The sequence below is a fragment of the Agelaius tricolor genome, unplaced genomic scaffold (assembly GCF_023055355.1).
Source record: "Agelaius tricolor isolate 1412-34295 unplaced genomic scaffold, bAgeTri1.0.p SCAF_1, whole genome shotgun sequence".
Classification (NCBI taxonomy): domain Eukaryota; kingdom Metazoa; phylum Chordata; class Aves; order Passeriformes; family Icteridae; genus Agelaius; species Agelaius tricolor.
In genome coordinates this window covers 33194310-33211624 of record NW_027269261.1, presented here as the reverse complement: position 1 = coordinate 33211624, position 17315 = coordinate 33194310, and the positions used below count along the sequence as shown (strand labels likewise).

General features: G+C 40.0%; 1 protein-coding gene across 5 annotated transcripts in view; it reads right to left on the bottom strand.

Moving 5' to 3' along the window:
* Positions 1-549: 549 nt before the first annotated feature.
* EFCAB2 (EF-hand calcium binding domain 2) overlaps positions 550-17315 on the bottom strand; it is a 40610-nt gene continuing 23844 nt past the window's right edge. The window contains exons 4-9 of one of the 5 annotated variants that reach the window (XM_071429127.1): positions 15185-15264; positions 13609-13651; positions 13438-13504; positions 12341-12438; positions 8798-8945; positions 550-5817 (exon numbers count right to left, since the gene is read on the bottom strand). In XM_071429127.1, the coding sequence (XP_071285228.1) occupies positions 8808-8945; positions 12341-12438; positions 13438-13504; positions 13609-13651; positions 15185-15264 (426 nt within the window). In that variant the 3' untranslated portion in view covers positions 550-5817; positions 8798-8807. Of the gene's footprint in view, positions 5818-8082; positions 8946-11812; positions 12439-13437; positions 13505-13608; positions 13652-15184; positions 15265-17315 lie in introns of those variants that run through there. The other 4 variants (XM_071429119.1, XM_071429156.1, XM_071429137.1 and 1 more) reach the window with 4 other exon arrangements.

Sequence of the window (17315 nt, the reverse complement as noted above, 5' to 3'; positions counted from 1 at the left end):
GCCTTGAGTGCCAGTATGTTCCCTCTCTAATGAGACTACAAACTGAAGCATGCCTTTGGCCCAGAAGAGCTGGAATCTCTGCCCTGGAAATGGCAAATCTCTGTGTTTGTGAATGCATTCAGAAGCCATTCCATACTGCTGGGAGAAACCAGGGCTTCATTGTTCACTAATGGGAACAGGGTGCAGCTGGGGAGGCAGCCTGGCACTGGTGATTTTCTTATCTGTGTTCTTGTTGGCAGTGAGAGCCTGGTGTTTGCTCCCATGTTATTTACACTTTAGTCTGTGCCAGGATATCTTTTCTAGGTGGAAGAGATACTGCAAGCCTGGGATATGTGTTCTTCTGTGTCTATGTACAAATAAATAAATGAACCAGTACCATTAAGTGGAAGATCTCAAGAGAAATTGAGTTTTTCTGTAGCATGCTAGGTCTACTTAAAACAGAAAAAGCAGTGTATTGGCTCTGATTTTTTTCCCTAGGAAAAGCTGCATTCTACCTCAGGGTAGTGATGACAGTTGATGTAAGGATCAATTGCTAGAGATGAGTTTGTGTAAGGTTGTATCATTTGGAGAATCTTTATTTTATTTGGACTTCAAGCTGATGCATTTATCACAGAGAAAACATTTTTTTTGTTGCTAAAAAGTATAGAGAAAGCTCCAGAGGGACCAGTAAGAGTATTGTCAAATTTCTAAAGTTGAAATTCTCCTATTAGATGCTGCACAGCACTTGGAGAGCCTGTGTGGAGATAGAGCCTATCCTGTCAGTCACCCTCGATTTCACTTGTAAAGGTTGATGTCTCATGAAGGTGGTTCTCAGACTTACCTGGAAAGCAAACATATTTTTCTAAAAAGTGTAGATGACTGGCTTACCTTTTTTTCTGCATGTCAGGCTTGTCCAGTTGCTCACATTCTTCCACATGCTTGACTGCAGCAAATTTTCATGGACTTCAAAAGGAAGGTTAGAATCTTTTAAGGAAGTGTTTTGGAAGGTGCTCAGATGCTAACTAACCAATGAGGGTCCACACAAGTTGCAGAATCTTTGTTGCATGAGTCTCTGAGAAACTAGGCAGACAAAATTGCTGCCTAAAATTCAAGTCCATCTGGAAAAAGAATGGGCAGCCAGGGCCATATGACAACTTCAGGATTAGTAATTGCCATGCAAATAGCAATAAAATGAAAGCTACAATCCTGTATGCTCCTTCAGGGCAAGGTCCTGACAACAGTCAGGAGTCTGGCAAAGGGTGAGTGGGTGGCTGGGTGGGGGGTTTTGGGTGACTTTGTGTTTACCATTTACCATTACTCTGCGTTTAAAGAAAAATATGCACATCTCCTCCTAAACTGAACTGTTTACTATAAAGGCTGCCTACCTGCCTTGACACTTGTTGCTCTTTTTGTTATAGCATACTAGTCACATAAAGCCAGGGTTAATTAGGCATTAGAGCTGTATTCAGACTTACTAAGGAGATATTAAAACTTTAATAAGTAAAGCAAAAAAGCAAAAAATCATTATAGACACCTATTTTACACATCTCATAAGTGTTAACAGTAATGGTCCTCAGTCTTGAATAATGGGCTCACATTCACAGTCCCTTGAGCAAACAGGCCAAGGAGGTATTTTTTTAGTGTATTACATAAATTAAGTTAGTTTGCTAACTAAACCAAACATCCTGCATACTCATTACTGATCTTCAATATTTACCACATGGGATACTGATAACAGCAATCCTTAAAACACAAAAACCTTACAGCTCTTGTCTTGATAAATGAGGATCATTTCCATACATCACAACCACAAGAACTTTTTTTTCCATGGAGCACAAGACTTGTCCTAAAATTCTTCTTCATGGCTTCTTCAAGCAGGTCCTTAAATTTAAACAGGGTCTTCGCTATCTTAGTCACAATACCTGCCACATGGCAGGTGCCAGGATGGGGCATCTTAATAGGACTTTTTTGCTGGTGCACTTTGATGTCACATCTGTTGTAAGGAAGGTCCCAGGCTACCTCTCTGGCCTCTCAGGCTCAATTTCTCTTCACCATCTTGAAGATGTCAGTAAGGGGAATAAATATGAAAAATTTGTCCTAACGAGCTCTGCTTGTAAGGGAACAGCTTCCTTTAACCACGGACCAGATTGGCCATGCAGGAAAGTGGATCACGGAGCCCAAATTAATGAGTAATTGAAAGACTGTTCTGCAAAAATGGAAACCATTTATAATCTGTGAATGTAGCAGTGTGTGGCCAATCTACAGAGTTCTGTAAGTAGCAGGCATCCAAAGTATGCAGCTGACACCACCAGAATCCCTGCAGAATGAGGCATTCCCTCCAGGAGGAGGATGGCAGTCAAAGTATGCTCTTGCATATGAACTTTTGACCCATCCAAGTGCTGTTGAAGAAGGCACAGCTCATTACCCAGACTTCCAATGTAGGAAATACTGATGTTCTTCTGATGCATCGGTGTGAGGACAGGTAGAAGATGAGAAAGCAGTTTGGCCCTGTTGGTTCCCTAGGGGCATGTGTCTGGAACATTCCAAGAATCAAGACAGGCAAAGAGAACTCAAAGGAAATACTACAAGTTGCAGGCTTTAGAGCAATGAGAGACCTACACAATACCATGAAATTGGGTACATTAACCATGTTCCCAGGGGCTGCCTTCAGTAAACTGTTTGAGCAAGGCACAGACTTTACAACAGCCCATTAGATTAGACCTGTGGCTCCTGCAATTTACACTTGTCACGTTGTTGGCTAGACATACAACAACTGAAATGGTACAGGTACCTGTCCTCTATTCCAAAATATACAGGTCTCTTTAGCAACAGCCCTAGTGCGCATTCAACAGTACAGGTATTAATAAGCCAGAAAATACTTAATTGTACAAACCAGACTCAGCACACATAGCTCAGCTATACACACCTTTCAAAGACACTGATTTCTTCTCAACCTACAGGGACCCCACTCTGTGGGGACATAACCAGTTGACTAAAGATTTGTGTGAAAATAGAGTCTATGATGCGAATACAGAAGACATAGAGCTTGCTAACTACTGTCACATTAACTGTGAGCCCCTTTGACAAAGACCTGGGAGATGGGAATTTTGGGACCCCTTCCTGACATCTCCAGAGGCATCTCTGTACATAGTAAATACCCTCAGTGCGAAGGGCAAAGATGATGAAATTTTTACCATCTCTGTGAGATGAACACTTAGTGGATGGTAAAGCTGGACCTTTATGGAGTGTTGTGGAAGATTAATGCTGTTATTGGTAACATCATTGCAGTAATGCAGCAATGAATGTGGAGAGTTGAGTTTATTTTTACAACCCTAAGCAAGAGGATTGTGATTCTCAGATTCTCAGCAACCAACTTGTCATTGATGTAATTTCTTTGATTTGGGGCAGTAATGGGACAGTGCAAGGTTTCCTCCCTAGGTGGGGAATAGCTGTTCAGAGGAACACTTACTGATCAGCAGGGACTGAAGACAGCCACTTCTGAACAAATTTATTTAATCCAGCTACTACCTGAAAAATGCCTGGCAAACAGAATCTTATCTGTTGTTCTTTAACAAATATTGTAAGGCTTAAAGATTTCATCAACAAAGCAAAAGTTTAGTGCAGAGTTCTACCTTACAGTTTATATCTGGTTAAGATCATAACAAAAGGAAAGTGAACTTACTGGTCTCAGCTGGATACACATGAGTGCTGAACAAACAGAAGGTAATGACAATAGAGAAAGGAGAAGAATGTTCCTCTGTTGCCATTTTTATTGTTCTTGTTATGAATTTTTATTGAAAGGTAAGTTACAGAGTTAAATTTTAGCAGTGGTGAATGCATTGTTTCTTCTGTCGCTCCCTGAGTTTTATTCATTAACTGATACAGAGAACTGGTCTTTTCCCCACCATTATTTACCTGTAGTTTCTGACAATGTCCCTCACAGACCTCACTGAGTATAGAAATAAGAGGTGTATTTGAACAGCACTAATACAAACTTGGCTCCTAATAAGGGACAGTACAATACAATACATATGTATTGTATTTCTAAATACAAGTTAGAAAGGCATGCTGTAGTCTTCCAGAGCTACTTACTTTTAAATGGCTTTTATTGGTTTTGAAGCTATTGAGAGAAGTGAGGAAGACAGATTATTTCTTCTTACTTATAAGTGAAAACTGAGAGGTAATTTGTCCAAAAGTTTCTAAAAACAAGGCCTTCATAAATGCAGATATGTGACAACTGTATAAAAGATATTACAAAGCCTTTGCACCAAATAGTTTCCTATAGATGCCAGTAAGAATATTTTTGTTTAAAAATAAAACCTGTTTGTATTACAAGCATCTCTGGGGAAAGAAGTACATGTATTTTTGCCTCTGACAGTTCTCCAGTTACCATTTCTTCTTCTCTTTTCTGAATTTTATTGAAGATGCATTCCTTTCACTGAGGTTTCCATGGTTATTGAGGTCATGAAGATTTCATATTAGCCCAGGCAGCCACTCTTTCACTGTGAGTCTCTGAATGCAGGTGTTGCTGCTTCTTGTTTTGTAGGAAATTCATCTGGCAAGCTCTCATCACCAAATTGGACTTTATTTCCCATCTTGATTTGTGTATTTTTTTTCTCTAAATTCAAATTTTTTTCCTGCACTCACCTTTCTGTAAGCATATAACAGCTCAGGACTTGATTGACATTATCTGTCTTGGGGGTGAACATTGCAGGTAAAAGGTGTAAGGGTTCAACACATCTACTTGTAGGTCACTGTTTCTAACCTTATGTCCCAAATGTCTCCACTTTGCTGTTCAGCATTTCCCCTTGTATCTGGATCACTGTAAAAGCCTTTGCTTCCCCCAGGAGAACAGGCAGGGTGTGAGCAATGAAGTTCAACTTCTGTGTTATCCTGAGAGAACAGAACAGACTTTCTCTTCATTTTTTAGCTTCCAGCTGACATTGCCTCCTATGGGAGCAACAGTTTCTGGCTACTGCAGGCCAGCTAGCATGGCTTACGTAGGGAATGTGTTCTTCCACAGCTAGGAACTAATGTCTGTGGATATAAAAATTCCTCAGAACATTAAATGGTCTTTTCTTCTCAGCATCAAGTGCCCAGGTTCTGAAATTAGGATGCTACACAGACAGTTTATGGAGCTTGGAGGATTCTCTTGTTAAAATACTGCCATCACATCCAAAAGAAAGGGTTATCATTATTCCCTTTTGTCACTGGAACTCTTCCTCTCACTGGGTACTGCTACATCATCTCTGCCAGAAGAACATACCTTGGCAATTAGAAACAAAGAGATTTATCTCTTAGTCTGGGGGGGAGAGGCGGGGTGTAAGCTCTGCAGTATCTGCTACTGTCTCCTGTGTTGATTTAGCTGTTCTGAAGACTAAGTTCTGGTGGCAGATCCCCTACTCCAACTAATCCACTAGTTATGCTGGAGAGGTGGTACATTTTTGAAGAGGAAATCAGAGATATCACCAACAAGTGCATCTCATGTTGTACTACTTTGCCAAAAGATATTGCATCCCTTTGTGGTTTGAAAGATGGAAAAATAAGTTTCAGTCTTTTACATGATAAAATGCAAACAACATATTTCCACATGCCACTTTTCTTCATGGCTACTCAGTTCTACCCCATCAGAGCCACAAGAGTTTTGTGAGAATGTTTTCCTGAAATCCCAATGCACACTGCCAATAGGAAATGAGGGAAAAGGACAAACTTCTTTCTTCACATTGGTGTAGTAAAGCCAATGCATACATTCTCTCAGCAGTTTCTTTTACCTCTGTTTCCAGTGCATTTTTATAGATGTTTCCAGGATATGTATTCTGGTGTGACATCAAAAGAAACCTGTCTTGGCAAAAGAGCAACAGAGAAAACTCATGGTTTTTTAATATAAATAGTAAAAAAGCTGTAATTAAATAGCTATAAAAAGAGTAACTGGCTTTACTCTGTGTGTCCCCTGCTTTTTGTGCTAGATGTTCTTAGACTAAACTGTTGGGGGGTTTTCCCCATTTGAGCCTCAGAGGGCTACTGAAATAAAAAGGTCAATGAGAGCAGCATTGCATTGTGCCTCCAGATGAGACAAGCAATGGAAACAAACTGCATCCAAACAGCTAAATCTGGGGCTTAGGCCAGTCTCTCTACACTGAATAATAGCTATCCTGAGCAAATAGACGTCTTATAACATTTCCTGAACATCAACAAGCTGTGGCTCTGAGAGAGCTCTTGTATTTTTTCTCTTTCTTTCTTTTTCTTTCTTTCTTTCTTTCTTTCTTTCTTTCTTTCTTTCTTTCTTTCTTTCTTTCTTTCTTTCTTTCTTTCTTTCTTTCTTTCTTTCTTTCTTTCTCTTTCTTTCTCCTTCTTTCACTCCTTTCTTCCTCTCCTTCTTTCTCTCCTTATTCCTTTCTTTCTTGCCTCCTTTTTGTCTTGAATGGATTGAGTCAAGGGCCCTGTATTTAGAGTGGTCTTCTTCCCACTCCTAGTTATGCAACTTCTCAGAAAGTTCTCCCCTCATGATCTCAATGATAGTAAACCATCATATTTAGCGTAACAATCTATCTCTGCAACTTTGACAAACCATGAAGAACTAGAGACAGGTTCTCAGTTTTCTATTAAATCTGATCTGAATTTCAGTGCACCTCTGTGTTTGTGGGAGCTCTGAAGAATGGCATTGCTTCTCAAGGCAACAGCTTAAGACCACATGAACACTGGCTATGGTGGGGTGTTTTTAGTTTTGTCCCTGCAAGATTGAGTGCAACTTCACGACACAAATAGGTGTTCCAACAAAGTTGGAACAAAGTCCTTAAAGGTGCACTGCTGAGTTTTTCCTGGTTGTGTTACCATGGATTAAAATTTCAGTCTTTGCTACCAGTTTCCAAATAGACCAAAATATAGCCTTATTTGTAAAATCTATTGTAGTGCATAAAACTTGAATAACTCACAGATGTGGAAGACCTCAGAGAACTTCAAATTCTTGCATTATCAGCTCAAAACCAAACCTCTAGATACCCTTAGAACTCCACTCTGATTATTTTAATCACTAGGGTGGTGTCCAGGGGCAGACATGGCTGCACACCATAAGGCAAATCTTAGGGCCTGTTCTGCACTGGGAGATGCTGCTATCTTGGCAAGAAAGAGACTGCTGTTGACAGCAAATATTCAAGGGCTTTCCTCTATTTGAAACATCTTTTTTTGAACTATTTTTTAATGCTACCATTTAGGCAGGTATTTGCAACAAGGAAGCCTCTTCTAAAAGGCTTCTAGAAGAAATATTATTCCCAGAATAAAAGGAATTGGTTTAGTATATGAAAACACAGAAGCAACATGTGTGTGTTTTTAAGGCTGCAATGTCTCCAGGATAATAGCAGGAAAAGATGATTTTACATCTCCATGCAGAAGCATGCCTAGTTTCACTTTTTGTGCTCTGAACAATATGGAAAAGTTCTGACTGCTGATTCTTGCTAACTCTTGCTTGCATTACTATAGACAAGAATTAACTACTTACACCCACGGTTTTACAGTTTTGGTCATTTCAATGACATGACTTGCAGCTGGTTGAACACCTCTGTTGGATCTTTGACAGATAAGTCTTCTTTAAAGAGACTAAAAAGTTTTTATAGTGCCTTGTGAGCCAGTACATTTCTGAAGCTTTATACATTTCACTATTTCTGAAGCTTTTCTGTAGACAAGATTCCCTTTGAAGTCAATGGGAGTTCTCTCTGAATAAGAACTTTAGGATTTGGGCCTCAGGACACAAATGCTGTGATCAATCTTTTGAGCACAGTGAGTAACATTTTCTTGGCTTTCAGAACTACACTAAGCCAAACAGTAGCCCCAGGGATTCAAAATAGGTTAAATGAGAGAATCTGCTTTCTTTCAACCTACATCTTTCTTTAGCTTTTAAATCAGCATAGTCCTCATGCCTAGTACTGACCTGCCAAAAACACCCTCCAACAATAAGAGCAGATGTTTTAATAGTTAGTTTTATAGTCAAACCTATCATGGCATGAGATACTATGAAATAGAGTTGTGTGCAATAAAAAACAAACATACTTGATGTGGACTGACCTGTTTAGAAGTTGAGACATGAACATACAGTCTGGAACAAAAGACTTGAAGATTGAGAACTTTATTAATTATGTTACAGGGAGGTCTGCTGGCACTGATTTCAATCAGACCATCATAGTACAAAACACCATGCAAACATCAGAATTAGTGATACAAAAAGTGAGCAATACAAGTAGGCAAGACTGATACTCCCTGTCTCCTATTCTTTATAATTCCTCTGACTTTGTACATGGAAAGGTCAGGTAGCAAGGGACTGTGTGACTTTCCAATACCTCTCACAAAGTCCAAAATGAAATCTGTCTGCCAACCTCCTGTCATTGTCAAGACTACTCTCCTTCTTTCACACAATTATAAGTGTATTACTGGACCTAAAACATCCTAACTTCCCATGCCCATCCCAGCCCTGGCTGAACTCCAGCATCCCCAGCCACTTTCCCCCATGAAACTGAAGGTCCAGGCTCTTCCTGTTGCCTGTAATGAAGGCTTTGCCTGTGCTGATTTCAGTGGTAACAAGTCTGGAACTGGTGACAAATCCCACCCTGATACAGGCAGCTGCCAGAGAGTGCAGCAGTGCATCAGGAGTGTGGGGCAGAGCAAAACTCTCTTGCATTTTCAATCCTCATAAGATATCACACAACTGTATTAACAACGTAACACATAAGAGAACCGAGAGAAAAGACCAAATGAAACAAGAGAAAAAGGTAGCACATTCTTATTTCCTAAAGGGAGCTAAGAGCCTGAACATTTTACAGGCTCTTACCTGTGTGATGTTATGGGTGGAGGTGCACAGATGAACAGCCCAGTTCTTTCCCTGGAGTCCTGGCTCTGATGCTGGCCCATTGGCATTTTGGTGGAGGAAGTCCTGCAACTTCTGTTTCTGCCCACAGCCAGTGGAGAGTCTCAAGCAGCTGTAAATATCATGTTGGTATGCATTACAGTGGGAAAACACTGAAGTCTTCAGGTGTGAATATATATGGGACTATCACTAAAAGACGAGTGTTTTGGAGAAGCAACTTCAAAGATGATGAAGGAAACACAAAAAGCAATGTATACCTGGAATATGAGCAACTGTACTCCCCAGGCACAAGCTCAGCAGCTAGAAGAATTTCTCCACAGTAAGACTGAGGTCTCCACTATACACCAGATATGACCTGGCACAGCTGAACCTACTTAAAATTTTAAACAAGTAAAGCCTTGTTCAGCCTACAACTCACAGCAGTGATGTAAACAGCCTGCTGATTCAGTTGTATATGTAGATGGTTCCCAGTGTTCGTTCTTTGATTTCTTCTTTTAATTTTATTTTCTTTTTTACATCTGGATAATGAGTTCCCTTCCCTCTCCCTCCTTCAGTTAGGTGAAAAAACCTCTACTTGCCCAGTTTCTTCAATGCCTTGGCTCTATGTCCCTGTGTAAAATCCAGGTGCTACACTGGTATCTCCCTGGAGATTTCTCCTTTTGTTCCAGTCCCTTACCTTGGTTCCTGATTTTGAGGGAAGAGGCAAAACAGCCAGCAGGGAGAGACATGTGATAAAAGACAGCTCAAGACCACTCAGCAGTTCAATCTATTCACTTCAAAGAAGAGGACAAAGTAACATATTTTCCCTTCAAATTTAGAAACAAAGAGAGGTTTTATTTTCACCAAAATGGTTCCCTAAGTCTCCTCTCCCTTTCCCTAGGGTAGGGGTCCCTGCTCATCCCCAGGGAGCACAGAGAAGCAAGGCACTCAGTCACCACCATGGGGAAATGGGTGGCCTTGGGCTGGCAAGTCATGAAGGGCACAGGCAAGGGAACAGCCTTGTGTGGCACTGCTCAGCCTCCTCGGGGGTGACCCACGGGGCAGCTGCTGAATGAGCCTGTCAGATCACTCTGTTTGATACTAGCTGGCAGAGTGCACTCAGGTTTTATGATCCCACAGAGTCTGAGATTGGTTCTTGACAATTCTTTCACCCCCAGTTTGGAAACTCTCTGGGCAATAAAATTTTCTTACTTATGCCCAAAGAGAAGACTGCATCTTGCTTTTGTCTTTTGTCTGTCCTGTTGGCACATATCTTTCTTGGGGATGGGTATAAGAAAACAGAACTGGAAGAGCTGCTGTACAATAAATTCAGACACATTCACAATCACACTTTTTTATTGCCAGAATACCCTCTTTCCTTGTGTTTGAGGACTGCAAAAAATTATATATATTATAAAAGAATGCATGTTAATCTCCTATCTGCACTATGAATTGTAACAGTGTTGTACGTGGAAATCCTGATTTGACACAGCAACAGCTGAGGCAGCTTCTGGGGAAACACCACTAGAAAAAAATTGTGCTCTCTCTGGAGCACCGGGAGCTATGAGCTGATATCCTGAAATAAGCATCTTCTTGCTGATATCCAAGATGAGACTGACAAGGACTCCAAGACTTCATATGAATGAAACTTGTACTCACACCACCTTTGTCAGAAATCCAGTATAACACACTTCCACATCAACTGGAAGAAAGATTCATCTAGAGAAAATAATTTCAGCTTTGAAAGAGAGACTGAAGAAGACTAATAAAAATGTATTTTCTTAATAGGCTTTTGTTGTTCTTGCTTTAATCTTCAAAAACTTGTATCTTCCTCCAGTGTAACACTAATGATAGCCTTTGTTTTTCCTTCTTACTGACAATGAAGTTGGAACACACAGTAAATGTGTTAACCAGAGTGGATTGCTGACTCTTAGGAGCAGTGCAACAGTGTTTCCCAGATGCAGCTTAGAACTATGCAAATGTTGTCTACCTGCATTAATTCTTCATTGTCTTGCTGTTAAAGCAAGTATCAGTGAAAGGCAATTTGGGTTAGAAAAGTAAAAAGTGAATTAAAAAATGGTCTCTTTCAGACTGCTTCCATCACCTCATTTAGATCATGCTAATCTCTTCCTTGTGAAGCACAGCAGGTCACTTTTAGCTGTACATGAAAACAGTTTGTCTGAGCTTCCAGCCCAAAGGAAACAAATGGGCAGGACAAAAGACCTGATATGAGGAGGGGTCCTAGGCTCTGTTCTCATTGCTGCCACTAGAAAGGCATGACAGGGATCAAGGCACTCAGTGTCTCTCTGTGTCAGTCTTCCCTGGATTTCATCAGCTGATGAAGGCTGTGGATGACACAGAGCTGGATTACGCAGATGGAACAAAGGAGAGGTAGAACATAGTACAGGAGGAGAGCAAACTTGATAGAGAGTAGTAAAACATAAATGGGGTGGAGTACAAAGTACAAGATGCTACCCTTGAGGAGCAAAACACAGAATCTCCTACAAGCTGAGACCTCATCAGCTGCTGGTCACGTGTCAGAAGATTATGTACAACAAGAACTCAAAGGGGAAGAACTTGAACTCAAGTTAAAGAACAGCAGTACAGTAACAGAAAATTATCAAACTAGTAATAAGAAGAGCTGTGAGGTCTGTGGTGATGTGCTAGCAAGTAAAGCTGAGACATCCATTCTACGCTAATATCTTTCAAAAAATGGTGCTTTATCAGTTTATGAAGATCAAATTCTCATTCTATGATCCTAAGTTTTGAAGAGTTGAAATTACTGACCTTCAAACTGGTTACAAAAGGGGGAACAGTTTCTTGCCTATAGTAACCAAAATGTTCTCAAAGATTTGGTTGACTATGGAAATGGTTGGAGTGTCCCCTGCACATTTAAAGTGAAAGCAAAGTACCATGTCAGTGGATTAGTAATATAAACTGGAACTAAGTGGTCCAGTTCAATTGCTTATGGTAAACAAAATACAAATACTTGAAAAACACTAGAAATTATAGAAAGTTTATTTGATCTATTATATTATTTCAAAAGGTGTAACCTACCTGGTTCCTTATTAGTTAAACACAAAAAAGGACTACAGTTAAATATAAAAGCTTCATCTTACTAGTATTAGTCACCTTAAGATACTCACTTACCTGCTTATTACATGTTTTCACAGGTCTCATTTTCTCTTAGTTTTTCAAAAGCAATCATAAAGTTATTTCTTGACTTTATTAACATTAGTTTTCCTGCTATTTTCCAACAAAATTCCATGATATCTTGTCCAGACCTTACACAGTATTTTTGTCAAGAGCTCTTTTTCCAGGTGTGAATATATTTTTATATGTATATACACACACACAGAACCCAAGGAAACGTAACTACACAGATTTCATTTTAATTATAAGCACCAAGTCACAAGCTGAGCTTCGTTATACTTTAAAATACATATTTCAACTATCTGTCAAGCCATGGTGCTGTTACCAAAAGGCATCTCAGACATTAAAAGGGAAGGTCTTGGTTTCATCTACTACCAGCTTTGTACGGTAATCTCTGTAGTGAAGGGTATCTGTTACTGGATCTAGAGCAACAGCAAGCATGTCCTCCATCTCCTCCTGAGTAAAGGGCTCACCTGAAAGACAGCATAGAATAACATTTTATCTTGGTAAGTATTCTTTCAAGGACTGGAAAATTCTGCTGCCTTTCACTTGAAAGGATCTCCTTTTGATTCTCACACAGAGGAGAAAAAGAATAAAACTAAGTATCTTTTTCCTTCCCTTTTGGCAATATAAGTCCTACACACCAAGTGAGCCAGTCTAAAAGGAAGGAGACAGAGGATCTGGATCTATCTGATCTTCTAGTTCACAGACACCAAAACAGCCTGTTCCTCTCTACCATGGATTTTGAAACAACCATTTTTGTCATTTTTTCCTCCTGTGTACATTAGAATTTTTATCTCTCATTTGGCTCTCTTTGCACTGGTATTCACATCATGAAAGAATTTTGGTTTTTCTCTTCAAAGCTGTTGATGGCTTACTTCTTCCCTCAGAGAACCAGGTTACCATCTGATGCTAGGTCTTGCACAAAACCTGCACACCCTTTTGAACATGAGGCAGGTGGGCATGAGTCAGCCACACAAGAAAAGCAGGCTCTTCAAGAGATATTGAGGATTACAGAATGTACCACTTAAATTGTATCTTTGAATCTCTTTGTTTGCATGCGGCTCTAGAATTAAGATCAAGATAATGTAAGAATGAATGAGCACTGAAACCACTGAAACATCCAGAAATCTAAGCTGCGATTTTACAGGACAGCAAAAGAGTCACATACTTAGTGAGCACAGAGGTGTGCACAGAATCACAAAATAACCAGACATGACTGAATTACAAATAAGGATAAGAATAAAAATGCCTATTTTATAATATCTGCAAGCAGGCAGATAAATGCTCTTTCCCTGCATCACTGACCAGCGAAATGTCCTAGTCTGCAGTCACTCATCACAGCAACAGCATTGTTTGAAGACAATGTATCTACTCCTGCAGATTTTGGCCTGCAGGGTAAGGACCTCAAGTTGCCATATACATATGTAATGCTTTTTACTTAAATACTGATATTACAGAAGTCATGTTACCTTCTTTGGTCAAATGTTTGACCAGGTCATCTTTGGTAATATATCCACACTTATTCTCATCCAAAGCCTTTAAAGAAAAAGAATAAATCTTGTGGTTTTAAGCTTATTGTATCAAAAAGCAGCAACTTATTTTCAGCAATTAGGTACTTGAATATTTACAGAGATACAGACCTCAAATGCATGTAGAATAACATCTTCTGGAATAGGTCGGAATCTGAAACCATGGAATCAGAAAAGTAAAGTTACTGTTTGCCAGTGTTCTGAAAAAACTAAATACAAGTACTAAGGGAAAGGAAGGAAATGTTTGTGTATCAAACATTTAATTGCAGCCTGACCTTTTGGAACTGTCCATATATTTAACTCTTACATCTTTTGTTGTACTACTGTTTAATTTCCCTTGTGCTGAGGAGCCAGATGAATGTCTTCTGCATGTCTGGGCTGGCTTGGTGGGTTAGTAGGAATCAGCAATAGATGAATCATTCTACAAAGCCAATGCACTGAACAGAAATGGACAAACCAAGAAAACAAAGTTTTGTCCAGGTAGGCTGGTAGCTAGGAGATCACCTAGTGGGACTTGGGCAGCCTAATGAGCTGATGATGAGCAAAGGAGGCTGGTAGCTATAAAAGGTCTGTCACTAACAATTTCAGAGAGAGGAGAGAACTGGGCACGTTTATGCATGCATATGCATGCTTGATTTCAGAGCAGGAAAGCAAGCTCAGTGCAGCAATGGAGACTTTCCATATCCCAGCAGGCTCCCACCAAACCCCCAGAATACTAAAGAGAAGGAGCTGAATCCAGGGAGGTTCTAACTGCTTGACTGTTTTGTCCAGACCCGCCTCAGTCTTTTACTATCTAAAAATCAAATGTGCTAAGAAGAAGCCTTGGATTTTATGATCCAAATCTCATGTACCCTTGCTTAAGTGAACTATGGACACAGTGCCCCAAAAGATGAAGTGGGTCTTGACAAGCCTGCACTAGCCTGGGGAAAGAGTGCAGGGGGTGGGGTTTTTGTATGTGTGTGTGTGTGTGTTTGAGTTTGCATGAAGGGAGTGTAGAGGAGGAGAGCACAGAGCAGCAAGGCATCATTTTGTGAAAGGGTGAACATCAGTGCGGAGCCACAGCTACTTCATGTGTAGAATACCCTCCTACCAAAGGCCCTCTGTGTGCAAAATAACTTCTCAGGATTGGACAAGACTGAGTATCTCAAAAGCCTTGATGACCATATTTAAAATGAAAGATAAACTCCTTGTAAATGATCTTGCTTTAGTGCAAAATGTCAAAGTAGCACAAGTCCCTGTGTATGTGCAAAGCCTTCTATGCACCTTTGTGACAACTTTTAGGTCAGCAGTCTTTTAGAGTGCTAATTGTATACATTCAGCTGTACCTTCTCAGTAGCTGTAACTCATAGGCTCAGAGAAAGCAATAGTTATGACCTTAATCTGCATACAAAACATTTCAGAGATACACAAAGCGTGTTGAATAGCAATTCTGATTCCAACTAGAAATACAAAAGCTACATACTATCACAATTATGATTATAAGCTGGTATTATTTATATCATCAGTACAACATAATTTAATGTAGATGAACTAATTTTGAAACAAAATCTATATAGCTAATGAGTTTAAATGACAAAAAAGATCTATACTCCTTCCAGTTACATAAAATTTCTGTAGATATGCTTTTCAGAATCAACCCTGTCAATCTGGAATAAACTACAGACACATAAAATTCACTTTCAATTACCTTCTGTCAAGTAGAACTTTTGTCATCACTGGAAGAAAATGTTCCAGATGAACAAATCCACCCGGTTCTTCTACTTCTATCTAAAAATAAAACTTAAGTGGTGCAGGGTATATGACTCATTAGCAAACTTAACCAAAAACCAGAAAATTGGGGTGATCCCTGGATTAAAATTACATCATTACACTTTGAATATTTATATCAGGTCTTTAATATCATATCTGAGTGAAAGGCTTGTGATCAAATAGAAACAGATTCAAGGAAGAGCTAATATCCCAGGGAAATACAGGTCTGCTATTACACATTTGCAGCAACTCAATATTGCCCTCTTGTGCTTCAAAACCATTCATGCAAAGGAACCAGACACCGAGGAACTGATCTTATCTGCCCCAATAACTCAGCAGAGGTTTAAACATTCAGGCTGAAGCCATACTAGTAAAGTCTATCAGGATCTGGAGCATTCCCAAGCAGTGTAACATGAACACTCATTACAGCAAAGCATGAGCACATTCCCTTGGCATGATTTTGAACTGTGCCACCCAACATTTCCCCCAGCAGATCCTGACTTGGACCTTAAGGACTTTTCCCCAGCAGGATGCTTGGAGCAGCCCCTCTGCATGAAGCATTTACCAGGGTGGGCATGAGCTGCTCTGTGCCTGCTGGCTTCAACACCCAAGGATGTTTCTGGGCATATTTAATTGGCTAGCCTGGACATAGCTCCAGTCAAGTGCACCTTAATGATGGAATTTGTTGCTTTCATGTTTCATGAAAGAAAGTTAAAGAGAGTTGTCAGGGGAAGGACCAGAGAGGCAGGCAAACTGAGTCAGGACCAAAACAGCCATAAGGCTGTTTTGGGCAGCCTATAAAATGCTGCCCAAAAAAGCAAACAAATTAGTTGCAAATCACTGGGGACTTGTAGCAGCATTCTCACTGCATTCCTCTACTTCCACAGGAGATAAGCAACATGGTAAAAACTGCTCTCTGTCATTGGGGTGCATCCCTTTCCTGAAAATTTTAAGTTTTGCTCCCAAAAGGAGCCCTGTTAATTGAGCTAGCCTATTCCTGTCTGTGTTGAAACCGGATGCATGCCTTGAGGTCTCACATGGCAGCAGCAACACCTTGCTAGGCCCCCTGAGACACAGCTGAGATTGAAAGAAAACTCAAATAGGCACTGATTTGAAATCTTCTAACTGAGCCAGGAAAAACTTAGTAAGGAATCTTCCTCCTGGGAGCTGGGTCAGGGCTGGGTCAGTTCCTGATACATCCAGTTTCTTAAATGGAAAGCTGCAACTGCTGCTGCATGCTCTTTTCCAGTGTTCTGGAAGGGGTTTGGGTGCTAAGAGAAGACAGCCATCACATCTTGCTGCTTTAGAGTGGAAACTGGCTTGAAAAAAACACATTTTCCCTTCTGTTTGGTGAGCCTAGCAGAAAGGATCTTCAGCAAGAAAATGAAGATTTGCATGCTTCATTCTAAACCAAATGGAACCTTTTACCATTACAGAATCACCTGTTTTGCTGCTTGCTTGATTGAAAAGATGTAACAAAATACCTGGCAAAGCCTTGTCCTGGGAGGTGATCAGCAACCTCAGCTTCCTCTGATGTGGAACAGCTTCCATCTCAGAGTCTCTATAGATCCAGTAGCATCTTGAACAGTTAAAATTAATCCTATTTCTAACACTTCTTACTCTTCCTCATGTGCACTCCTGTTCTACACCTCATTTCTCATTGATGTTTTTCTTTTTCTGTATTTCCTCCTCCTTTCACATTAACAGCATTTGCTTGTTCAGACTCTGTGAGTTTCACTCAATTTCTTTCCTTCAGGCACATCCACAGCTCCCATAACAACTGTATTGTAGCACCTATTATGTTTTGTATTTCTGTTCTCCCAGCCATAACACTGGGGTACTTGAAACACAAAGAAACAAAACATCTTCCAGAGATACGAGGCAGAGCACTGGTACCAAACTCCAAGCATTGCAGTAACCCTCAGGTAAGTTTCCACCATCTCTAGATTTAGCATTTAATCTTATCTTTGTAAGCAGGCCTAGAGATATGATATTAAGTACAGAATTGAGTACAAGGCAATATAAGAAACATTATATGATAATTTATAGAGATAACATAATTATATGAA